This window comes from Saccopteryx leptura, chromosome 7, assembly GCF_036850995.1.
Source record: "Saccopteryx leptura isolate mSacLep1 chromosome 7, mSacLep1_pri_phased_curated, whole genome shotgun sequence".
NCBI lineage: Eukaryota > Metazoa > Chordata > Mammalia > Chiroptera > Emballonuridae > Saccopteryx > Saccopteryx leptura.
The window spans coordinates 77,483,281-77,506,905 of NC_089509.1; the positions used below are offsets into that span (position 1 = coordinate 77,483,281).

Here is a 23,625-nt window from a genome sequence, read left to right on the forward strand (position 1 = left end):
TTTCCACTCCTGTTCAACTCTGTTCCATTTTGTCATTGCCTGATAATTTAATGTCCTGTGTATTATCCAGAGTTTGAACACAAGGCAACGATTTACTGTATGGGGAAGTACCCAGTAGTTGGGCTGATTTTTTTCCCCCCTTAATCCAAGATTCTAACAAAAGCCATTGTACCAGCAGTCCATTAAATACTCAATAAAACTCTTTAGAGAAAGGGGCAAACGCTCAGTATGTAGTGTGGCTTTAACCATAGAATAAAGGATCGGAATCAGATAACTATCCTTGGTGAAGTAAATGCCATGAGTCAGTTTCTCTAAGGAACTGTGTTGATGGAATGGAAATCAGCCTCACCTGAGCCTTTTCGTAGATGCATGGCAGGGTCCAAGCGTATTCTCTGGGGAGCCCTGCAAAGCACCGCATCTGGTCCTGTGTGAGCCCATTAGCTCTGTCTCTTTTTGAAAACCAGGCTGCTTGAGTCAGTTGTCCTAAAGAATGCAGTTTTCATTCCACTTGCTCTTTAGTTGACAAATACAGAGAACGTATCTTGCCCTTTGGTTTCTAACCTGAGTCTTTCCTGATCTTTTATGAAGGTGGTGTGTCATCTGAGTGCCTGATTATTCTTGGCCAGTTGTGATCTGGAGGAAAAGGTAGAGATGATGGGAGCAGTCCTGGAAAGGAAGCACGGCCTGTCTCTCTAACATGCATCTATTCCTTACTCTCTATATCGGAGTCCTGTGTGCCAGCCACTGTACCAGGCGGTGGGTCCTTCACACCTGGGGAGTTCAAGTCTTCGCAGAGTGGGTGGAGGGAGCCTGGAGGACATAAGCAAACTAAGTTTCGCTGCAGGTGTACTGGCTTGCTCAGAGCATGCAGTCTATGAGGAGTGTCTACTCACTGGTTTACATCAGGGTGTATTTGTTTAAGACCAGAAGCTCAGCTGAACCTCTCAAGGGCCTACATCTAGAACCCGTCTGAGGACCTCATGCAGCTCTGCTGTCTGTCCTACAAAGTCTGTCGTCACTGCTTCTCTCTGCATATGTGTGCTCTATTCTTCTCCTCATCTGACTTCCTCTTCCCTGAACGATACACCCTGTCCCCTTGATCTGTGTGAACGCCCTGGTTCAGTGCTCACAGCCATCTGACTATAATCTCTGTGTCCTTGTGAGCTGGTATTGTTTGGGCTGGTATACATCCACAGCCCAGTTAGCTATGTCCTGGTTGAAAGAGCTGTCGGTGGCTTTGGCATATTTGTATGTCCTGCGAGGTTTGCCTTATGGTTGCCGGCACTTCGCCAGGGAGAGATGAGGCTGAAGAGGAAGGCTAGGGTCAGGTTGTGGAGTCGTGTGGTCTCTGATAAGGAATTATTTTTGTGTGTGGTAAAGTGTACATAATATAACATTTATCATTTAACCTTTTTTAAATGTACAGTTAAATGGCATTAATTACATTCACATTATTGTGCAACCATAGCTAGCATCTAGCTCCTGAAATCTTTCATCTTCTCCAAGTGAAACTCTCTACTCATTACACAACTTCTTGTTGACTCCATCTTCAGCCCCTGGTAACCGTCATTCTGCCTTCTGTCTTTATGGTTTAGGTTACTCTATTCCTCATAAATGAGGTTGTACAATATTTGTCCTTTTGTGACTTGCTTATTTCAGTTAGCGTATTGTCCTCAAGTTTCATCCATATTGTAGCATGTGTCGAAATGTTGTTTAGCCATTCACACATTGATGGATTCTTCAGTTGCATCTGCCTTTTGACTATTGTAAATAATGCTGCTTTGAATATGGGTGTACAGATACCTGTTTGAATCCCTGCTTATACCCTAAAGTGGAATTGCTGGGTGATATGGCATTTTGTATTTCTTTTCTTTTCTTTCCTTTTTTTTTTGAGGATCTGCTAACGCATTTGAATATTGTCTTAAAAACACTGGGGAGTTATGGCAGGATTTAAAGTAGGGTTTACCTGATCTGATTGTGATTTAGAAAGACATCTTGGGCAATGTTGTTCATGGATTGGGGAGGGAGAGGGCTGGCAGAGGCTGTGGTGGCCAGACAAGGCAAAGAGACCACTCTGAAGGCTCTTACCTCCCAGGTGAGATTTCATGAAGGCTGTGTAAGCAGTTGCATTGGGCAACAGACGGGAAGGGATGGAAATGGGAATGATGAGGTGATACAGTCAATGCAAAAGGTTGGCTATGAGGGAGAAGTAGGAGACAGGGAGAGGCCAAGAATGAGAAACTGAGTCATTTGTGACTTTGTGGAATTTAGGGGGTGTTAGGCAAATAAGTTTGTAAAATGTGATTTTTATGCTCATTTTGTTAAAAATGGCCACTGCTCATGGGATGATGCTGCCATGTCATAGTGCTGATTGCCTTTCTGCTTGGGAAGGGGCTTGGTTATGCTAATGTGTGCTGGAGGCGGGGTTTTCCACACCAAAAAGTTTTAAAAAGGAGGAGCTAGGAGGCCATTTTGGAAGAGGCCACATGGTAGCAGAGAAGAAGCAGTCAAGATGGAGGCGTGCAGGTGGGAAAAGGAGGTGGCTGAGGCTAGGGGGGCCTTTGATTCTAGGAAAAACCAGAAAGATTCTCCTGGTTGTGGAACAGGAGGACATGTGAATGGGTTTTGGTGCCCATGTGTTTGTTTTTTACTTGTTGGCTGGGCTGGTACAAGTCTGGAATAAAAAAAAATGGCCCACCAGTTCTTGGCTCCGTTGTTTCATTACAATCTATCCGAATCAAATGGGAACCTGCACAAGCCGGGTGGCTGTGATGGCTGTGACTACTGGCCGTACAGGGGAAATACGAAGATTATCTTTGTTTGTTTTTGTATTCTGGTAGGGGAGGGTAGACGATGTAAGTTCTAAACATGTATTCAGATGTTAGACACAGCCTTGTGGTAGAGATGATTGGTGGGCAGGCTGTTGATAAAATGGGTTGCTAATTTGGGGGAGAGGATAAAGTAAAGAATAAAGGGGCAGATGGGCATACAGTTTGGCTGAATTTAAAAGCGTTTGGGATATTATTGGTGTAGCTCCGCAGTTTCCCAGTTCCTGTGGGTCTGCTTCACATTCCTACCTTCAGGCAGAAATAGACACATCAAAATTTATAAAACCAGAAATAATGGCAATTCATTGGCTAATGAAAGCTAGGTTTCATAAAGTTTTAGACTAAAGCCTTGAGTGCGTTGAATTTGGCTTATATTCTTTTTTGCTCATCTACATTTTCTGATATTTCCTGTAGTTAAAACATGTACTTCTTTTCAAAGATTATTTGACATTTCAGAAGATGCTTATTTTCTTTTCTTGACTCTCTCGCTGGACTCTGAGCTCCTGGGGTGGGAATGGGGCTGGGGAAGTACCATGATTGTTCATGTTGTGTCCCCAGAACTTAACACAATACCAGCAACCAGCAGGACTCATTGTAAAGGGCGGTTGAACTGAACTGAATGGAAATGTAATCTAACTGGTCTCCAAGATGAGATTTTTATGCTATTTTAAAAGATCCAGGCAGGAAATTCCGTTTTTCTCAGCCACTTAGCTCATTCATTACATTAGGTACTGAGTCGCATCCTATAGACTTGGCCCCTTTTGCCTTTGTTCTACCATCAGAATCTGCCAAGATTTGTTTTGTTCATGAAATCTTGCCACAGTGGCCTCATTTTTTTTTTTTTTAACTTAAATGTGTTTCTCATGTTATTCTTAAAAGCATTAGTGATCTCATCTTTGGGAGCCAAATAACTCAATTCTGTTTCCTGTCCCTGGTTGATAATATTATGTTTTGGGGGGAATGATTCAAAGTGGCTTGAAGCTACAGTCATTATTTTGCCTCTGGTCAGCTGTGACAGGGCCAGCCCACCCATTGCAGCTATAAGAACCTGCATTATTGAATGGCTCACTTGTCAATCGTTAATTTGCATACTTGTTTTCCCTTTGTGTTACTCTGAATGTCTGCCATGTGCCAGAGGTTGTGCACTCTGTGTTTGGGGAAATAAAGATGAATAGGTGCAACTCTTGACACCCAGGAGCTGATTCTGTAGAAAGAGGGCTCTCATGCATACACGACCACCATACAGGGAGGCTAATGAGGAGAACTGGACTTGGGTAAGAACAATTGTTCGTATGCTAAGAGGACTCCTAAAGGTGCTTTCTCTGGTCTCTGATGTATAATGCTAATGATCTTACAATAGACGTGTAAACATTCTCATTTACAATTACTAACTCCATAGATAACCTGCTTTCCTTAAGTTTTTCTGTAGGAGTGACCTTTATGGCTTTGCTTTAAAAGTTCCTTCGTGGTCTCGCAGTGGACAGAGCGTCGGACTGGGATGTGGAGGACCCAGGTTCAAAACCCCAAGAAGTCAACTTGAGCATGGGATCATAGAAATGATCCCATGGTTACTGGCTTGAGCCCAAAGGTCACTGGCTTGAGCAAGGGGTCACTCTCTCTGCTGTAGCCCCCCCCAAGGCACATATGAAAAGCAATCAATGAACAACTAAGGTCCCCGTAAAGCCAGTAGCCACGGCCACCATCACAGGCTCCTGGCCCGTGCAGGTTCACACTTGATAATGTAAAGCCAGTAGCCACGGCCACCATCACAGCTGCCTGGCCAGTGCAGGTTCGCATTTGATTCGGACAGATGGTAATGAAACAATGGAGCCAAGAACTGGTAGGCCATCAGCTTTAATCCTAGCTTGCACCCGGCGGGCAAGAAATACACACAGTGGGAAAACACTTCCCTTTCCATTCAGGGCTCCCAAAGCCACTGACTTATCTGAGTTTCCTAGAATCAAAGGTTTCTACCTTACCAGCCGTATTCACCTCTGTTCCCCATCTCCTTCTCTCTGCACAAACTCTACACAAACTGGCTTCTCCTTCAGCACTCTGCCGTCTTGGCTGCTTCTCCTCTCCTCCACGTGGCCTTTCTCTGCTCTCCTCCAGCATGTGCTCCTCTGCCCCATTTTATAGTGTAGAAATCAAAACCTTTAATCCAATATACAAACAAGGAAGTCTCTGATACAGAGTCACTTATCTGAGGCATAAATGGGATTCCTCATGAGAGTGCACCACCCCACATCATGCAACAGTCAAGGGTGTGGGGAAAAGCTTAGTTTTGAAAAGATCTTATTATTAAAAGGGTAGAAAGGCTTAGTCTTAAAATTAAGCCTTAGGCTATAACGACCCTGCCTGCTTACAGCCTGTCCCCCACACCCAATGCATACTATTAACGAGCAAACATATATATCATATTTACAAACTTATTTGACCAACAGTGCCGCAATGAAGACTTGATGCTTCTCATCTCTCTCCCTTCCTGTCTCTCCGTCTGTCGCAAAAAGAAAAAGAAATTAACAGTTTCTGCATATTTAAAATTATGTTTATAACTTAGTGTTGATCCTTGTAATCATTGCAACCTCAGATCTGATTTGTGAACGTTTTTCAAGTTCCACAGCAGACTGTTCCAACTTAAAAATGCACATTTGTTCTCATATGTGGTACCTGGAGAACTTGGGATAACATGATAATATGGTAGACCGCCAGACACTATAACTTAGCCTGGATGATTAACTTGGAGTAGCTTTTCAGTGTTGTTTTAATATCAAATAAGTAGAATGACGCTGCATTTCATATGGATCTACCATCTCTTTTGTCATCTCTTCTTTGGGCCTGTTGGGTTTGGGAGTGCTGGTCTCGACATTCCCAAGCGCAGATGACATTAAACGTGGTGGGGTGAGCCTAGGCAGGCGGAGGCGCAGTGGATAGAGCGTCGGACTGGGATGTGGAAGACCTAGGTTCAAGACCCCGAGGTCGCCAGCTTGAGCAAAGCTCACCAGCGTAGATCCAAGGTCGCTGGGTTCAAGGTCGCTGGGTTCAAGGTCGCTGGTTCAAGCAAGGGGGTATTCGGTCTGCTGAAGGCCCATGGTTGAGGCACATATGAGAAAGCAATCAATGAACAACTAAGGTGTCGCAACGAAAAACTGATGATTGTTGCTTCTCATCTCTCTTCGTTCCTGTCTGTCTGTCCGTATCTGTCCCTCTCTCTGACTCTCTCTGTCTCTGTGAAAAAACAACAACAAACAAACAAAAAAAAAAGTGGGTGACTTTAAGGTTGGTGACGGGTGGACTACTTATATTTAAATGTTAAGTTATAGATGGCCATTTTAAGATGGTATGGGACATTTATTTATGCTGCATGCTTTTGGATTTTGAAGAATTTTCTTGAAATGATGCTTTCACTATTTAAAATGGTATGTTTACACTTACAAGATGTGAGTGAATGAATTGGTGTACATTGAAATATTGTTAATAATTTTGGAAGTTTTTGAGATAAGAATAAATGGGGAAAAGAAAGGTTGCGATATATAATTTGGGGGTTTTTTGATTGGAAAAGAAGAGCTGGGGCAGCCACGGAGTCACCTGACCTCAGTTGGTGCCCGGGCTAAATCAGCACCTGTAGATAGAGACCCTGCTTCGAGGCTCCTTCGTGGTTTCTCTGTGTATCTTGTGTTGCTTTCACCAAGGTTGGGGGAAAGAGGTTAGGTTTGGCATGATGGTGAATATCTAACAGTGCTGTAATACTACATGTTGGACACGGAACATCGTGTTTATGTCAGTTAGGGATCTTGGTTGCTTGCAGTTCAGGAATAATATAGAAACTCAGTTGCAGAGAGGTTGGAAGACCAGGAAGGATACAAACTTGGAAGGAAGGTAGGAACTAGGGAAAGGCTGAAGGGCTGGGCAGCAGGATGCGTAGCTGCAGCCATGCTGCAGGAACCAGCTGATTTTGCCGCTGCTGTTGCTGCAGTGAGTAATGAGATTAACCTCCAGCCGCCACCACCAGCTTTCAGTCACCCAGGGCTCCAAATCCCAGGAAGATGTGATTGGCTCTGCATAAGCCATGCTGCTTGGGGTGGCAAGAGAGAAGATCTGTCTTTTGAATTCTGTAATGGGTGTCGGACACTACTTCACACTAGATTACTTGTTATCACAAGGTTTCTGGGAGGTCCTTAAAAGCTAAATTAGGTGCAAATAGGAACGGGACTATGTACTGAATAAAGACAAATGGCTACTATGGCTCTCCCCTTTGGCTGCCCAACATTCACACGACACCTTCCTTATCATACTTATGCTTATGAAAGTAAAAATGCCCCCGCCAAAAGTAATGCAACTCTCTCTGTATGACTGAATACATAGCCACCCTGTCTTCAGAGGTTCTGTTCTTCTTTGTAAAGATTTCCTTTGACCATTGTCTCCTGTGGCCTCAACTAAGATGAGCACCTGGGAAGATGGCTTTGTTGTTCATATGAGTGGGAGTTGTTGGGGTTGATTGTGTTAAAGATCAAGCAATTGTAAGTCACTCACTGTCAGCCAGTGTAGATCCTTTAAATGTATTGTTGGCTACCACAAGCAATCAGTGAACAACCAAAGTGAAGCAACTGTGAGTTGATAACTTCTTGCTTCATGCCTCTCCTCCTCTCTCTGTAAAATCAGTAAGTAAAATCTTTAAAAAATGTTGTTGGCTTTTAAGGTTTATTTGCTACCATAGATTAATACAACCCAAACCGGAGATACTGTCAACTCCCAAACTTTTGAACCTAGAACTTGGTGTGAGAACTTGTCTTCTGGCAATTGGAACTGGCCTTGGTGTTCTGCAGGGTGTTTTAGTTCTACCTGGGAACAGTAAGAAGCAGGAGAGTGGGTGGTACCTCTCCTGTGCTACATCTTCATGGTTGGTGGCAGTGCTGCTGGGCCTTTCTCAGGCCACGGAGACAAAACAGGTGTCGCTTGTGACAGGTCGCATCTGTCACCTCCAGTCTGAAGGACTCTTAGCGACATCATATGTTCTCACTGGCTTTCAGACAGGATGGATTCACAGTGTGCTTGTTTTTTTTCCCTGTAATCCTTAAGAATTGCCAATACATACATAGTCCAGTATCTGAATTTTTCTCGAATTCTTTAGAATTGCAGGCAGAAGGTCCAAGACGTAAGACACACAGGCCGTAGTTTAATCAGCTGGTTTAAAGATTTTTTGTTGATTGGTTTTAAAGAGAGAGAGAGAGACAGAGAGACAGACAGAGACAGAGAGAGAGAGAGAGAGAGAGAGAGAGAGGAGTGGGGAGGAGCAGGAAAGTAGTTGCTTCTCATATGTGTCTTGACTGGGCAAGCCTGGGGTTTCGAACCAGCAACCTCAGCATTCCAGGTCGACGCTCTGTCCTCTGGCTCTGTCCTCTGGCACAGCTGGTCAGGCCCAGCTGTTTTACTATTGAATATCAAAGGTGATCATCTAGCCAGTCTAACATGTAGGTCCTCATGCCCTCCACCCTGTGGCCTTGGTCCAGCCAGTCCATGCTCTTTGGCATGTTACTTACGAAACTCCACTTCCTCCTACCAGCTTCTATTATTAGGTGAGATGCTTTCTGTTACAAATAGTGAACAATCCAACTCAAACAGCTTAAACAATAAGGGGAAGTAATTGGCTTCCTTGACTGAAAACTTGAGCGCTGTGGGCAGGCCTACCCATGCAATTTGATCCAGAGGTTCGTGATGTCATCAGGGCTCCTGTGTGAGTTCTCTTCTGTGTACTTGCTGGCCCAACCCTCTTCCTTGCCTCGTCTTCCTCCTCAGGCCAGTCCTCCTGTGATCCCAGTGGTCGCAGCAGTTCTATGCGTCACATCTGTAAATCATGCCACCCAAAGTCAGGTAGAACTTTTGTCCTAATATTCCAGGCCTCAGGCTCAGTTCTGTGACCAGCTCTGAATTGATGACTCTGGCTGAGAGATGGAAATGCGTTGCTTGACTTATTCTAGATCAGGGGTCTCAAACTTGCGGCCCGCGGGCCGCATGCGGCCCGCCGAACAATTTTGTGCGGCCCGCAGACTAATCCACGAAGTTCAAAATATTTTGGATAAAATTAAGTAAGCCTAGGGGCCTACTTGTATTTTTCATTTCTCTAGCATCCTAGCTAGATATTAGCTTAGTTAACAGCAGTTGTGATGCGAACTACAGTTTCTGGTCGTTTTGTGACACTGAGTAAACTGCATGTACGATTGTGCTTGTTGTACTGATTTTTTTTTGTTTTCAACTGCAGTGAGAAAAGTGTTGCGTAACAGTTGCCTTTTGTAGACCTAGTGCGGCCCGCCGAACAGCTGTGATCTTGCTCTGCGGCCCACATGCTGAGTTGAGTTTGAGACCCCTGGTCTAGATCATGTGCTACATTCCTGGAACAGGGAGATAAAATTGGCTTCCCTGGAACAACAAGGATTCCCATGGGGGTCTTGGGAAGGACGGGTGTTCCCATCTACGCATCACACCCAAGTAACTTCACTGCTCTTCGCGAGTTCTCATTTAGTTTTCCCGTGTGAATTCTTCTGATAGTTTATGGAAACCTGGAGTCAGCAAGTGATTCTGACAGTTGTTCTTATGGTAAACATTGCTCTTTTAGAGAAAGAAGTCAAATTTTTTTTTGTGTGTGGAGCAAATATACCAACTAATTTCACTGAGATGTCAAAGTAAGCCAAGGCAAGGCTGGAGATGGTAGTCACGAGAACAGCAGGCTGTCCCGCGGGAGAGGGGCGGTGTCTTTTTCGCAGAGGCTTCTGGGCATCTTAGTGAGAATGAGGGCGGAGCCACTATTTCCTCCTCCTAGATGCCACAAAGACAAACGAAACAAACAAAACTGTACTTGAATGACTAAATGAACGTTGGTATTACTTTTTCACTTGGTTTATTTATTGTCTTTTGGTTTACAACAGTTGTGTTTTCAGAGTTTTCCACTTTTACCAATTGTCTGGAACTCGGCATTTGTTTTGCCATCTTCCCAGTCTGGGATTATAAACTTGGGGATAGAAGTGTAAAAATTAGAACCTATACAAACTTCTTGAAACTCATATTTGAAAAGAAGGTGAAGCAGGTTTACTGCCAGAGAAAGAGACTGGCTGCTCAGTTCTTGTTACCTGCGGGAACTGTTGCCTTTTGCAGCTGTTTCCTTAAATAGACTTTATGTACAGGAATCCACCCCAGGGCAAGTGTTTCTATTCAGCCTCTTTGCTTAATTTAAATTGCTGGTTTGTGGTGGTTATTTTTGAAACCCATCTCAGGTTGACAATCCCCCTTAATCCCTAAACCATTCTTCTCTCATCTGCCAAATTATATGTAATGAATCGCAGTTAGAGTGCTTTTAGCATTTCACCGAGTCTGAGAACTTGAAATTTGATTTAAATGTTAATTTTTTGTGACAAAGGTTGGCCACTCACGTTCCTATTCCTGTGCAAGTCTCTCCATGGCCTTGGCATGGGGCCAGCGCCCCCCCCTTCTCTGGCATCTCTAGAGAATGGCAAGCCCCCCCCCCCCCCCATCTTTTTTGTTTTAAAATAGAGTCTGGCCTAGTTCAAACTGCATGAAACCATTCTTAGTGCTACTATTGTTGGGTTTTAACGATACCTGGGGCTATTTATTCCAGGTGTAGTTGTCAGGAAACCAAAAAACCCCCAACATATTAACAGTTAGTTGTATTTTCTTCTTTTGAATATTAAATACTTGCTCGTTGGGTCTTTTGTTTGGGGGCGAGCCTCTGCTTGGTCTATCTGGGCATTTCAGTGTATACTTAAATTCTTTTTAGTGGGGAGAAAAAGAAAGTATGTATTTGTGGATTCGTAAAAATCATTAGTAATTAATGAAGAATTACATAATATCCAGCCTACCCCGGTCCTCCTAGTTCAATTAAATGTAGTTTCTGTTGCTTCTCATAGACCTATTAGATATTCTAGACTAGAATTGGAGCACCTTTATTTAATTTGCTTTTATTTTTATTTATTTATATTTTTTATTCATTTTTTGGAGGGGGGGGGAGAGAGAGAGAGAGAGAGAGAGAGAGAGAGAGAAAGAGAAAGAGAAAGAAGGAAAGAAAGGGGGGAGGAGCAGGAAGCATCAACTCCCATATGTGACTTGACCAGGCAAGCCCAGGGTTTTGAACCAGCGACCTCAGCGTTCCAGGTCCATGTTTTATCCACTGTGCCACCACAGGTCTAATTTGCTAAGTTTTAAGGAAGTAGACCAATCTTTATAAGATACAATATGCCAGGTGACTCCATAAGAATCAAATGCACTGTTCCTTTAGCGTTGGGCATATGAATATACATGAGTATATGCTGCATGCTAATTTTGTTTTGCTATTTTAGTTGTGTGGTTGTTGGAATGAGAATTAAGACCATCGAAGTCATTCTTGGCAGGTTACATTGCATGGGCAACCTCTGATTTCCAAGTGGGTTGTATACTTTTCTCTCTACGTCAGTGTTGACACCTGAATGAAGCTTCCCCCCATAGGTGCAGTGTTTTAAGTGGTGATTGAGTTCTTTAACAATAACCGTAAAATGTATTTCTTAATCTTTCTGAGCTTTTTTATCTTAAAATGAGGATAATGGTAACAACTCACAGAGTTTATGTGATGATTAAATTACTTAATGCATATAAAGTTCTTAATACTCTTATATGTGTCAAGTACTCAATGTATATTAGCATCATTTTTTCAAACTTTTATGTATTGATTGATCTTAGAGAGGAAGGGGGAGAAAGCATCCAGTGGTTGACTCCTGTCTGGTGATGGAACCCGCAACTTTGGCATATCAGGAGGGTGTTCCAAGCAGCTGAGCTGTCTGGCCAGGGCAGCATCACTTTTTAAACATTCTGGATGTCATCATGGAATACTGGGGGATGTCACCTTGGGGGAAGCAGGTTCCGATAGGTTTAAGTCTGACATTGGTTTATGAAGTTTAATGGGAAGGGTTGGGTTCTCTTGCTAGAGTTTTGCAGCTTCTGATTGTAGAGAGGGGATGGAGTAAAGAAGAAAATGGAGAGCCTGGCTTCCTGGTGTTTTTTTCTGTACAAGGACTTTGTCTAGGACAATGGACTGGGAGGGAGGTTCACTTGTGGCAGCAGATTGGCAAATGGGGCTTCTAGTGGCGTGGCAGTGACTCTAGCCACCTCATAGACTTTTGACATAGGTTGTAGGGAGAGACAGGTGAGGGCCATTTGGAACTACTACCAGTGTTTTCTTCCTCCAGTTGTGTTAAGAACACATCAGAAATAATTTTGCTCATTTAAGTTGACCCTTTTCTCGTCTTTCCTACAGCTGGAAACTATGGCCAAAATGGAGGTGAAAACGTCACTGCTGGACAATATGATTGGAGTTGGAGATATGGTTCTTTTAGAACCTCTCAACGAGGAGACCTTCATCAACAACCTCAAGAAGCGCTTTGACCATAATGAAATATATGTGAGTAAGCACTGAAGATCATGCGTGGGGTTTAGACTTTGTATTTTGTAGCAGAGAACTGGCTTTCCTTCCTCAAATTCTTCTCTCTTTCTCTCTTTTTTCTGTTCAGAGTCCAGAGGTATTTGTTTATACCCTCAGAAAGAGTTTGTGTTTGCTCATTTGGCACATGAGTAATACTGATACGATCAAGTGAATCTGCTTTTCATATGGTGTTTCTAGAGTGCCAGCTGTGTGCCGAGTATTGCACTAGATGTTGGGGGCATTCTAAAGCAAGCAGAAGAACGCTTAATTTCTGCCTTCTGGGGAACATTCATTCAGTAGTTGTTTTGAAATCTAAAGGCATCTTCTTGGATGCCTTCATAAGATTAGCCTTCTAACCTTTGAGAAGCTACTCATCAAAATGCAAGGCAGCGAACTGTCAAAAAAAGATAGGAACCTTCTTGACATTTGTAGTTAGTAGAGACAGGAGCAAATTACTAGATAGAAATATGTGTTTGGTCCCTGGAGGTTTGGAAATAGTCATGTCCTACTTACTATACAAAAGTATAATATATATATATCACAAAAATTAGAGGATTTTTTTTTTTCATTTTTTCCGAAGCTGGAAACAGAGAGGCAGTCAGACTGACTCCCGCATGTGCCAGACCGAGATCCACCCGGCACGCCCACCAGGGGGCGATGCTCTGCCCCTCTGGGGCATTGCTCTGTTGCATCCAGAGCCATTCTAGTGCCTGAGGCAGAGGCCACAGAGCCATCTTCAGCGCCCGGGCCATCTTTGCTCCACTGGAGCCTTGGCTGCGGGAGGGGAAGAGAGAGACAGAGAGGAAGGAGAGGGGGAGGGGTGGAGAAGCAAATGGGCGCTTCTTTTGTGTGCCCTGGCCGGGAATCGAACCCAAGACTCCTGCACGCCAGGCCGACGCTCTACCGCTGAGCCAACCGGCCAGGGCCTAGAGGATTTTTTAAAATGAATATGAAGCGATGAAATATTCCCTAATTTTTGTGAGCAGTGTATATACACAAAATTAAAACCTATCAATACATACAATAATAGGAGGAATTTTATGTTGTAAAAATTCTTTATAAAGGATTTCACAGTATTTAACTATCAAGTTTCTTAAATATATTTAGAACACGAGTGAAAAATACATTTATATGCAGTTTTTCAGGAACTTGTAGAAAGTTCAGAAATTTGCATCTCTCTGTTCAGGTTGAGATGCATTGTTAACTAAATGAGGAAATGGATGTAGGTTCTCTATACCAGTGGCTGCGAAGGAAACAGGATGGATTGGTTGGAAGTACGCAATTTTAATAGATTCTGCAGCACTTGTTGAGTTCTTCTTGTTATAGTGTATCTGTGTTTGGAGATGAATGGGGTTATTGGGACCTGCTTCAAATTTTTCTGCTAATATGGGAACAAACAGTAGGAGGAAATAATCAGTAAATAAAAAGAGAAGACATGACTGATACAAGTAGGATCGGTAAAGATGTTGGTGGAACTAAAATATTTTTTAAAATCATATATGCAAAGTCATATTGTTTTATGTCACCTATAGCTTTCCTTTCAGATAGCCAGTCATGTTTCAAGGATAGTCACCATCTAGAAATTGAACTTTTTTGTCTTTGCCGATTTATATTGTTGGAGGTAGGGGAAAGTTGACAGTGCCAGGAGATATGTGGATACTACTTTTGGGACATTAATTTGATAACTGGATCTGAACAGCTTCAGAGATGTTAGGTACAATTCTGATTCAAGTGGAAAAGGTATGAATAAAACGCTGCTTCCGAATAGGGAGGAGGTATTGTTTGGCTTGTCAGTGAGGCCTGGTGTCACCTTCCCTCAAAGGATAGCAGATCGGCTTCCGGATGGGAAAACCTTACGGTTCTGCAGCTTTAATTAAAAGTATGGTCTGATATCAAATAAAAGGCAGACTCTGAACATTGGTCTCTGTGGTACAGATCGGAGGAATCAATTATATTGTAACGAATGCTGCTGATCGTTTTTCCTTTTTGGCTCTAAGAGGCCCAATTCTCTTCTAAATTAATTGAAAATAGGATGGAGAGTAGAACATTACATATATTCAAATACCTGATTTGTTGTGCCCACTAAAAATAAAACAATCCTCCTTTTAACAAAATGCCAAGTGTTAACATTCATGAGTCGTTTAGCAGACTAAATGTCTGGTGTCAGCCCTACATAATTTTATTTTTCAACTATTTTAAGAATGCCCTGTCTTGTGTAAAAAGCAGAAAATTGCTTTCTGCTTTCAGATATTCATGTCAGTTCATGTTTTCCGTGATACTTTAATGGGAGGTTATGAGTTTGTACATAGCGAAAGGCCCGCTGACTTTGGGTACCACAGTGGGATGGGATGGGACGTGGGGACAGGGAACGGTTACTCTTTTAGACTTCTGTATTATAGGACTTGTTATGTCAAGCATGTATTGTTTTGTAATTAAAAAAAGTACTGTACAATAGCCTGACCTGTGGTGGTGCAGTGGATAAAGCGTCGACCTGGAAATGCTGAGGTCACCGGTTTGAAACCCCGGGCTTGCCTGGTCAAGGCACATATGGGAGTTGATGCTTCCTGCTCCTCCCCCTTCTCTCTCTCTGTTTCTCTCTCTCCCTCTCTCTCTTCTCTCTGAAAAAATGAATAAAAAAAATACTGTACAATAAATTTGATTGTCACAACCTCTACAACCTCACAGGTCATGTATTACATCCTTGGGAAATCTGTTTCTGGCTTTGATTCTGATAATATTTCTGCCTTGGTTTTGTCCATAGGTAGCTGTTAAATTGTTTAGTCCGATGCCAAAGTCCAAGTTAATGTGACACGCAATATTTTACTGTCTGGTACTTCACTTTGATTTTTTATTCTTTCCCAGAAAGTGAAGGTGCAGGCTTTTGAAAAATCTCTTTTGTAGTCTCATAGCTTTATTTGATTGTATAAAAGTGGATGATGGTCCACAGTGACCATCGTGCAAACACATGGACCAGTCATAGTTTCAGAAGCCATGGTTAACAAGGTGGCCAGTGAACAGAAGGATCCTTGGCTCAGCCTTTTGAACTCTGGCTAAAATCCATGGCCATAGCATCTCCTCTGTGAACCAGCTCCAGGTCACAGAGTTCCTGTTCTTCCATCCTGCCATCTGTTCCCCCCTGCACCTCCAAACCTAGAGATAAAAAAGTCTCTACTTTCACAGAGTTGTCGATGCTCACAAGGGATTGCTTTTCCTCTAGATATGTGTTATCAGCTCTTAGAGGATTCATAACCTTTATTGGATCTCCAGACAGCTGAATCTGGAAGTAGACTCCCTTGTGATGCTCTCACACTGTAAACCTGAAGTTCTGGGTCGGCAAATTGAGTCACATATATTCTTCAATCTACTGACTGTGGCCATGTGACTGGAATGATCTGGGTGGCTTCAGACAATGATGATTACTCCTAGGATTTGAGGAGGGTCAGGTTTTTTCCAAAGTAAATGGGCTGTGTGTGTAAGGGACAGATACCCGACCAAGTATATCTATCAAGAGATTAAGAATGGGTGCTGGCCTGACCTGTGGTGGTGCAATGGATCAAGTGTCGACCTGGAATGCTGAGGTTGCCAGTTCGAAACCCCGGGCTTGCCTGGTCAAGGCACATATGGGAGTTGATGCTTCCTGCTCCTCCCCTCCTTCTCTCTCTCTCTCTCTCTCTCTCTCTCTCCTAAAATGAATAAAGTCTTTTAAAAAAAAAGAATGGGTGCTGAGGAGGTCACCTCCTATAAGCCCCTCACAGCTTTGGTAGGGAATTTTGTAATGAAGTGGCTTTATTGATGTTGATACCACCCTAAAGGATATGGTCCCTGGGAAGCATTTATCATTGAGTTCTAGGCTTCAGGTGCACCCAAAGGTACGATGCTTCTCACACTTTTCTCTTGCAGAACTCCTGATGATAAAGAAGAGTAAACAGGTGTCATGGGGATGCTGGGACACAGTTAAAATCCATTCACTTTAGGGAAATTTAAAGTAATTCAAAGTTTTATTCTGTTCTATAATGCATATAGGTTTGTTTTAATCAACATGGTTAACTCTTTCGTGGACTGGCACAAAATTTCTGGTGAACCGACACCAGTGTGTGGACCGGTGATTGAAAACCAGTGATCTAATATGCTTCTCCAACCCTGCTTTGGAGTAAGAAGTATTTTTAGTGCTGACAACCAGATTTGGTTTGCTTCCTATGTGAATTGTCGGGCTGGGGATCATCCAGATACAGGGGTCTGAATCCCCCCAATTTTAGGATTTTATGTTAATTGTTGTAAGAGGACTGCTTTGAAAATTTAGTAAAAATTACCTTGATTTTTAGAAGTTAGTGCTGAATGAAGATTCCTGTAAAGCTGGCATCAGGGTCTTTCATGAAAGATACTCCAGTGTGTGCTCCAGGAATACTCATTTTTTTTCCCACAGAGATGGGCTTACACACTTGTTTAAAAAGCCTTGCGCTGGTTCATGACCCAGGCAGAGTCTCTACATCTGGGTTTGCAGTAAGGCCTGTTCGGTTGGAGACGGGAGGGCTGTTAGGTGAGAATCGAGAGAGGGAATGTGGGCCTGATGGGGGTAACACGCAGGGTCAGGACTCTGTTTGCTTTTACTCTTCCCTCTTGGCAGCCAGCAGTTCAAGCTGGGACCAGCTGCAGGACGCGCCGTTCGCTCCAGCAGCCTCTGTGGTGGGAAATGCTGGTTGTCACATTCCCGAGTCGGCGCTGCTCTCGCTATTATTTCTGTCCTTTGTCAGACCTTCTTCCGGCCTCCCCACCCCCGCCCCGGCCAGATGGAATGGTCGCAGGACTTTATGTGGACTTGCAATGTAGGTGACCCAGCCAGACATGATGCTGTTTTTAGGGTGACTGGTCAGGACTGTGGTTCTGTTCAGGAACAGGAAAGCTACAATTTAGGCAAGAAAAAGGCCCATGGCAAATTTGGAAACAAAAGAACCAAGGTGTCTGTTCGCTGACAAAGAAATATTTTTGGTACTGACAAGTAGATTTAGTTTGTTTTCTATCTGAATTGTCAGTTTGAGGATCATCCATATATAAGAGGACTGAATTTGTCTAATTTTGCAGATCTTAAGGCTAACTGTAGATATAAGAGCCACTGCTTTGAAAGACTAGTAAAAATTGTCTTAATTTTAAAAAGTTAGTATTAGACTTAGCATCCCCATAAGAATGGGGTTAGATGCTTTTATGAAAGATACTCAAATGTAAATACAATATATCTGGTTTAAAATATTGCAGAGTAAATGAAAATAATACTAGCTGACATTTATGTATTTATTTGAAGCTTCAGAAAAACTTATTATATGTAAACATGAAAATTTCTACCTTATGGGGGTATAACATCTATTCCTGGGAATTTGAGATAAAAGATGTTATAAGGCTTTTTTTACTGCATAATGTAAATTGCCCCAGACTTGGCAACTTAACATACGTTTGTCGTCTGGCTGTTTCTGTGGGTCAGGAGTTGAGGCGGGGCTTAGCTGGGTCCCCTGCTCAGGGTTTTCCAGGCTGTCAACAAGGTGTGTCCACCAGGACAGCAGTCTCATTGGAGACTAAGAGCTTTTCCAGGCTCCTGGGATTGTTGGCAGGAGCTGGAATACACTGTCCAGCTTGGTGCTATTCCTGCTACCCAGACAGTCTCCTTTTCTTTTTCCCCCTTTAGCTTTAAGGGAAAAAAGTTCAGATATTGCAGGCATACATAACATAAAAGGGTAATTTTCTTACTTCACTGCCCCAGTCCCATTTCCTGAAGTAAAAGTAGTTTAACAGAGTGGTGGGTAATCTTCCAGATTATGTAGGTTTGATAAAAAATTAAACTGTTGATAGATGGGCCTTTACCCAGAGAACCCAGACCCAACCAAACTTGAATGAAATAAGAATGACCTCTTATTATTATTATTATTATTTAAGATTTTATTTATTGATTTTACGGGGGGGGCGGGGAGGAACAAGAAGTATCAGCTTATTGTTGCTTCACTTTAGGTGTTCATTAATTGCTTGTCATATGTGCCCTGACCAGGCAAGCCCAGGGTTTTGAACCGGCAACCTCAGTGCTCCAGGTCGGCGCTCTATACACTGTGCCACCACAGGTCAGGCATAAACAAGAACCATATTTAATGCTGCCTGCCATCCCCCTGAACCAAGTGGGGAAAGATGGAGGGGATCCCTAAGCTGGTGAAAGGAAACGCCTGGACTTGACTCTGTGTGCATGGTTTGCCAGGGCAGACTCAGCCTGCTTGGCTCGTTGCAAAAGCAGAGCATTAAGGAAACACGGAGAATAAACGGTGTGTGTGTGTTTTCAAGAATGTATGCTGGGTGTTGTGAATGGAGATGCAGCATTAGCAAGCTACAGAAAGCTGGTGAAAGACAGCAAATAATGAGGCTGAAGAGAAATGTGTCTAATTTCTGAGCACAGTCCATCTCTTGGACAGTTTTATCATGCCTTTCAAAGCAATCATTTTTGGTGATAGCTTGCCGGTTTTAACACAGCCAAGCTCTCTTGAAACCTTTGGTGATTGGAAAGGTTTTTCCACTTAGAACTTGCAAAATGGACATACATTTATTTATATGTTAGTTACTAAGTGTAGAGCTGTTTTATCCTGCAGGTATTGTACTTGAAGTTTTATATAATATTTATACTATATTAATTTAAATGTTCTGGTTGAAGCCATATCTGGAGTTTTATTTGGAGGAAATTGAGACCCAGCGTTGGGTCTGCGGAAACGTTCATCCTTTGACTGTGGTATGGTAGGTACTGAAGAGGCAAAGACCCGACTGAGCTCCAGTCCTGGCCTTGCCACTTACCCTCTGTGAGACCGACCTGGGGTAGGTGCCTTAACTCCTTGGAGATTGTTTTCTGACTGATAAAATGATAAATGTTAAAAACTAATATTAACTTCTTACTGGTACAGTATACTATTTTGCGCACTTTACATGTGTTTGTCCATTTAATTTTTTTTTTTTTTTCTTTTTCTTTTTTCTGAAGCTGGAAACAGGGAGAGACAGTCAGACAGACTCCCGCATGCGCCCGACCGGGATCCACCCAGCACGCCCACCAGGGGCGACGCTCTGCCCACCAGGGGGCGATGCTCTGCCCTTCCTGGGCGTCGCCATATTGCGACCAGAGCCACTCTAGCGCCTGGGGCAGAGGCCACAGAGCCATCCCCAGCGCCCGGGCCATCTTTGCTCCAATGGAGCCCTGGCTGCGGGAGGGGAAGAGAGAGACAGAGAGGAAAGCGCAGCGGAGGGGTGGAGAAGCAAATGGGCGCTTCTCCTGTGTGCCCTGGCCGGGAATCGAACCCGGGTCCTCCGCACGCTAGGTCGACGCTCCACCGCTGAGCCAACCGGCCAGGGCCTGTCCATTTAATTTTTACTAGACTCCTATGTACTATAAGTTTTTTAATTACCTTCATTTTATATATGAGGAAACAAAGATGTAGGAAAGCTAAATAATTTGTCCAAGGTCACACAGCAAGCTGGTGATGGAGCTGGGGTTCACACCCAGGAAATCTGGTCTCGAGGTTCATGCTCTTCATAATAGTTCATAATAGTCCTGCTGACTTTATGCGGTTGCTATGAGCAGCAAATGAATGATAATACTAATATGGAGGCAGTCTGAGTCTACAGAGTGCTGTTGAAAATAATTGAGTACAATGGCATCTTGAGATACGAGTTTAATTCGTTCTGTAACCGAGCTCGTAAGTTAGTCAACTCGTCTATCAAATTTCTCCCATTTAAAATAACGGAAATAGATTTAATCCGTTCCAGCCCTGTGAAACATTCCCAAACCATCCTAAATTATGAAAAAAAGACATGTATTTTATGAAGAAACACACATGTATACTTTGCCAATGCATAACAAAATATATGAAATAAAAGAAAAAAGTGTTATTTAGTACTGTATTCTTACTTTGGAGACAGACAAGTGTGGCTAACGGAGGTGAATGACGGAGGAGGAGGGAGGGAGGAAGGGATGCAGGCACCGTAGACCCGTAAACTAAAACTGCACTTTCTTTACTTTAAACAAAACTAAAACTGCACTTTCTTTACTTAAAATGAAACCACAAAAACTTAATTGTAAAAAGTGCACTTTCTTAACTTTAAGCTTAACCTAAGCTTAAGAGTATGTATTTTTCATTTAATCATCACCTGTTTTTGGCTGCACTTTCGGCACTTTAACTTGCAGGACTTTTGAATAAAAATCTATCCAAAGAGGTTTGCTTTTGCCTGCCTTTTAAAATGTTATGGAAATGTGACAAACAAGTGTCATTAAAAAGTGCTGAAGCACAACCAGTTGAAACTTGTTCTGGGTGTTTCTTTTCAATGAAACTTGAAAGCTTCTCCCACATTGCCAGCATGTCTTTAATTTCACTTGTAGAAATCACTTCCTCTGACTCTACCTCCTCCTCACTACTAATCTCTTGCAGAAACTCGTATGTTGCATCATCTGTGTAGCTCCTTCAACTCCTCAGTTGAGAGTTCCTCCTCATGTTCCTCAATGAGCTCGTTTACGTCACCCTCATCTACCTCCAGACCCATCAACTTTCTGAGGGACACAATCTCCTCCAACGCCTCTACCTCGGTCTCTGGTTCGATCCTTCGAAGTCCCTGTCTGCAACAACATCAGGCCATAACTTTTCCCATGCCGAGTTCAAGGTTCTTCTTGCAACCTCTTGCCATGCCAAGTCAATAATGCATAAACATATCACGATGTTGTAGTGATCTTTCCAAAACTCTTGAAGGATTAGAATTGTATTCTCAGTCACCTTAAAGCAGCGGCGGAACAAGTGCTTTGTGTAAAGCTTTTTAAAGTTGGAAATGACCTGCTGATCCATAGGTTGCAAGATTGAAGTTGTGTTGGGTGGGAGGTGGAGGACTTGCACGAATCTGAACTCATGGAGAATGTCATCTTCAAGACCAGGTGGGTGGGCTGGAACATTATCAAGGATTAGTAATGCTTTCATCGGGAGTTTATTTTCTTTTTTTTCTTTTTTTTTTTTTTGTTATTTTCTGAAGCTGGAAACAGGGAGAGACAGTCAGACAGACTCCCGCATGCGCCCGACCGGGATCCACCCGGCATGCCCACCAGGGGCGACGCTCTGCCCACCAGGGGGCGATGCTCTGCCCATCCTGGGCGTCGCCATGTTGCGACCAGAGCCACTCTAGCGCCTGGGGCAGAGGCCAAGGAGCCATCCCCAGCGCCCGGGCCATCTTTGCTCCAATGGAGCCTCGGCTGCGGGAGGGGAAGAGAGAGACAGAGAGGAAGGCGCGGCGGAGTGGTGGAGAAGCAAATGGGCGCTTCTCCTGTGTGCCCTGGCCGGGAATTGAACCCCGGTCCTCCGCACGCTAGGCCGACGCTCGGGAGTTTATTTTCTTAAAGATACTTTTACACTGCAGGACCAAAGACGAAATTTACCCATTCAATAAAAAACTGCTGCGTAACACATGCCCTAGCATTGGCACGCCACATAACCTGCAGTTTTTCTTTAAGAATCTTGTGAGTCCTAAAAGCGCAAGGATTTTAGGAATGATACACTAGCAGTGGCTTTACTTTACAGTCACCACTAGCATTTGCACACAATGCAAGGGTCAGATGGTTCTTCATGGGTTTATGGCCTGGCAGCTTCTTCTCCTCTGCAGTGATGAAAGTCCTGTGGGGCATTTTTTTCCAAAACAATCCTGTTTTGTCACAGTTGAACACTTGTTGGGGGATGTAGCCTTCCTTTGTGATAAGCGCAGCAAAACGTGTGATGTACTCCTCAACTGTCTTAACGTCAGCACTTGCAGCTTCACCATGCCTCACCACCCAGTGGATGCCAGATCTCTTCTTGAAATTTTCAAACCAGCCATGATTTGCCTTAAACGTATCTTCTGCTGCCTCTTTTGAGGTTGATGGTTCTTCTTCAAGTTGCCGTAAATAATACGTGCCTTTTCGCATATTACAGTCTCTGTCACTGTATATCCTGCCAGCTCTTTCTCTTTCACCCACACCAGCAGAAGCTTCTCCATTTCTTCATGGATATTTGTCCTTAATTGGGACAGAATTGTAGTTTCTTTTGCTGGATTTGTGCTTTTGATGGCATCCTTTTGTTTAAGGATAGTACAAATTGTAGATGTATTGCGGTCGTACAGCCTTGCCAATTCAATTACTCATACGCTCATATTTTTCTATTATTTCTTGCTTTACTTCTGTCGACATCATTCTCTTCTCACCACTGTCCTTTACACTTACTTTCTTCGGCCCCATGATAGCACACTAAAAATAATTAGTAAAAAATGCAAAAATGATGCAAGAACGAGTACAGTGCATGAGAATCGACGTGATTCTGCAGGTAACACGTGAGAAAGAACGAGATGCTGGTGTTGTGCTGCTGACACTGGACCCATGCGCCAGTGCGCCAACTAGCGGCAGCTTCCCGAATCACAACTCATATCTCGAAATTTCTCTCTGATCTTGAACAAAAATACGAACCGAGTCGCAGCTCGTATCTTTTAAAAAAATGTTGGTCTGCTCGTATCTCAAGGCACCACTGTATGATGTCGAAGAGTGTGTAGGTTTGGAATAAGGCAGTCTCAACAACCCTGACAAATAATTGAAGTGGTGATCAGTATTCCTGCCATATGTTGAGTTAAGCATTCTCTATGCAGTGACATGAACTAGTGCGACGGAACAAGTATGTCCAGGTCTAAGGTCATAGGCACTCCCTTGTCAAAAGCAGTGACAACTGTTCGGATGAGGTTCCCCCCTCTGGAAGGTGGGGGAAGGTCTTAGGAGACTATTGTTCATCATGTTCCCTGGGTGGAGGTGATGGAGAGCTGCATGTGGTTCTCTATGAGCACAAGGTCGAGGCGGAGAGGGGGAAGCAATTCCGCACAGGGACATGTGGCCGGGTTTGTGCTCTGCTCTGCATGTGCATCCACTTCTGCTGTTACTCCTGTAGTACAGGTAAACATTAATGGTAATCCTAATTTCTTTAAAAAAAATATTTTTAGAGAGAAAGGAGGGGAATAAAGAGAGAGAGAGAGAAACATCGACTTGTTGTTCCACCTATTCATGCCTTCATTGGTTACTTCCTGTATGTACCCTGGGTGGGGATCGAACCAACAAGCTTGGTGTATCATTACGATGCTCTCTCCAGCTGATCTACCTGGCCAGGGCAGCAATCCTAATTTCTAAAGAAGGACTATTTTGTTCATCAAACTCTGTTTTGGAGGGGATGGAGGGTGAAGATACAGTGTGGCATATTGGGAAAGGCATGGGCCTTTGGTAGATGGACCTAAGGTTGAATCTTGGCCACTCACAGCCACTGTGACTGTTGTAAA

At 43.4% G+C, this 23,625-nt stretch overlaps 1 protein-coding gene across 6 annotated transcripts in view; it reads left to right on the forward strand.

Annotated features, from left to right (window-relative positions):
* The window catches only part of MYO1B (myosin IB), a 338,630-nt gene that overhangs the window by 164,050 nt on the left and 150,955 nt on the right, over window positions 1-23,625 (forward strand). For 5 of the 6 annotated variants that reach the window (XM_066346373.1, XM_066346374.1, XM_066346372.1 and 2 more), the window contains exon 2: window positions 12,127-12,270. The exons of the other annotated variant lie outside the window; for it this stretch is intronic. In XM_066346373.1, the coding sequence (XP_066202470.1) occupies window positions 12,136-12,270 (135 nt within the window). In that variant the 5' untranslated portion in view covers window positions 12,127-12,135. The remainder of the gene's footprint in view (window positions 1-12,126; window positions 12,271-23,625) is intronic. 6 annotated transcript variants of the gene reach the window in all.